The sequence below is a fragment of the Nematolebias whitei genome, chromosome 9 (genome assembly GCF_014905685.2).
Source record: "Nematolebias whitei isolate Nwh7 chromosome 9, NemWhi1, whole genome shotgun sequence".
NCBI lineage: Eukaryota > Metazoa > Chordata > Actinopteri > Cyprinodontiformes > Rivulidae > Nematolebias > Nematolebias whitei.
In genome coordinates, this window is record NC_056506.1 from 45,656,731 (window position 1) to 45,658,750 (window position 2,020).

At 34.4% G+C, this 2,020-nt stretch overlaps 1 protein-coding gene across 1 annotated transcript in view; it reads left to right on the forward strand.

The window, feature by feature from the left end:
• svilb (supervillin b) overlaps positions 1-1,784 on the forward strand; it is a 49,355-nt gene extending 47,571 nt beyond the window's left edge. The window contains exon 38 of the mRNA XM_037682411.1: positions 1,139-1,784. Within this exon, the coding sequence (XP_037538339.1) occupies positions 1,139-1,225 (87 nt within the window). The 3' untranslated portion in view covers positions 1,226-1,784. The remainder of the gene's footprint in view (positions 1-1,138) is intronic.
• The last annotated feature ends 236 nt before the right edge of the window (positions 1,785-2,020 follow it).

Genomic DNA, 2,020 nt, shown 5'->3' on the forward strand with positions numbered 1-2,020 from the left:
ATTTAGCTTGGACAATAACTATTTAGTTTGAAAATTAAATGTTTAGATTTGAAAATAAATATTTAGTTTGGAAATTAAACGTTTAGTTGGTAAAATATATATTTAGGTCTGAGCTAAATATTTAGTTAGCAAATTAAATATTTAGTTAGCAAATTAAATATTTAGTTTAGAAATTAAATGTTTTGCTTAGAAAATAAATGTTTATTTTGGAAATTAAGTATTTAGCTTGGACAATAACTAATTCGTTTGAAAATTAAATGTTTAGTTTTGAAAATAAATATTTAGCTTGGAAATAAAATGTTTAATTTACATCTATTTAGTTTACTAAGTAAATATTTATGTAAGTTAAGTATTTAGTTTGTAAACTAAATAATTAGTTTGTAAATTAAATATTTAGTTTGGAACTATGACATTTATGAATATATGAATAACATGTTGAAAATATGACTGAAAAAAAAAAACCTTTTTTTTCTTATGAAAGGATAAATAAACCAAAATATTGCTTTTAATTTTTGACTGTACAAACGGCACCCCATAGTCATAAACACATTGGTCAGAAGCTTTACTTTATATATGTACTGGATATGCTGTGAGGTTTTCAATATTAGATACTCTATTGTTTATTTTTACAAAAACAATTTTCTAGCGAGAAATGTTATTTATAGACTTTGAGTTATTTAAAATAATATTTGGAGTAATGAATGGCACATCTTGTCTTTGCAGCGACTGAGTATATCTACTGCAGAACACCAGCAGACCTCACCGTGTAACTGTTGGATAAAACTATCCTCTGAGCCGCACACGACGGCAGGAGAAGAGTTCTTGCCAGGACAGATAGTCACCACAGGCTTACACAGATGTTTCATGGAAGTCCGGTCCCGAGGATCTGCCCCGGACCGTGTCCCAGGATTGTTTTTTATAATACACGCTTATCAGCTCCTCCTCCACAGACTCGGAGTTGACCTTGGAGTACCAGCTGCACATGCAGTATCAAATCAGCTCCTCATTCAGCTCTCTCTAATCAAACACATGGTTCATGGGCACTTAATATTAGTTAGTGACAAACGTCCTTGACCTTGACCACAATTCCCCTGAAAGTAATGTCCTGCATCACCTGTGTGTCTGTTTACATCTGCAGAACGTTTTGGAAATGAAGAGAGAGGACTACGAACGTCTGCCAGGGTGGAAACAGGTGAACATAAAGAAAGCCAAAGGATTGTTTTAAGCTCGTTTGGAACTGAAGATGACAAGTGAAGACAAGTGAAGACAAGTGAAGACAAGTGAAGACAAGTGAAGACAAGAGATATGGGAAGATATTTCAGGAAGACCGACATGAAGGATGGGGCTGGAGAATGTCTCAGTTATGGTCATGTTTTACTTTTCTCTGTCAGCATGAAACTAAATGAAGCCCAGGTGGTGTATCAGCAGGTAAACAAATGCCTGCTTTGGTTCATATTTACTCTGTATGTGTCTTTAAAATCTCCTCCGAGCACTGAAGTCGCCACTTGTGGAAGAATAAGCTTAGACGCTTGCTGTCAGAGTGCCATGTTGTGGTGGTGTGTTCGAGTGCGGCTGTAAATAATGATGTTTATTTGTGTACATGTGTATGAACGTGCGTTTGTGACTTTGTAGCCATGTAAAAACAAACAACGAGGGAAGACGGACGCTTTGTTAAGCTGCAAAGTGACTCAAACTTAATAAAAACCCAAGAGATGAGTTGTAACTTAAAGAGGATGGACAGCGGCTTGATGACTCTGAAAATACAGTGCCTTGCTTTTGTGTACAGTTTCTATACAGAAATTCTAGTCTGCATTTTTAAGGACTTTCTTTGTGATATGAGACATAATAAATTAAATCACGATGATGCTCAACCAAATAAATGTCTTTGTCTTGTGCCTATTGATAAATGTGCTGCAAGAATATGTATTGTGTGTATTATACACATATTACTGTATTATATACATAATATATACAGATAGATAGATAGATAGATAGATAGATAGATAGATAGATAGATAGA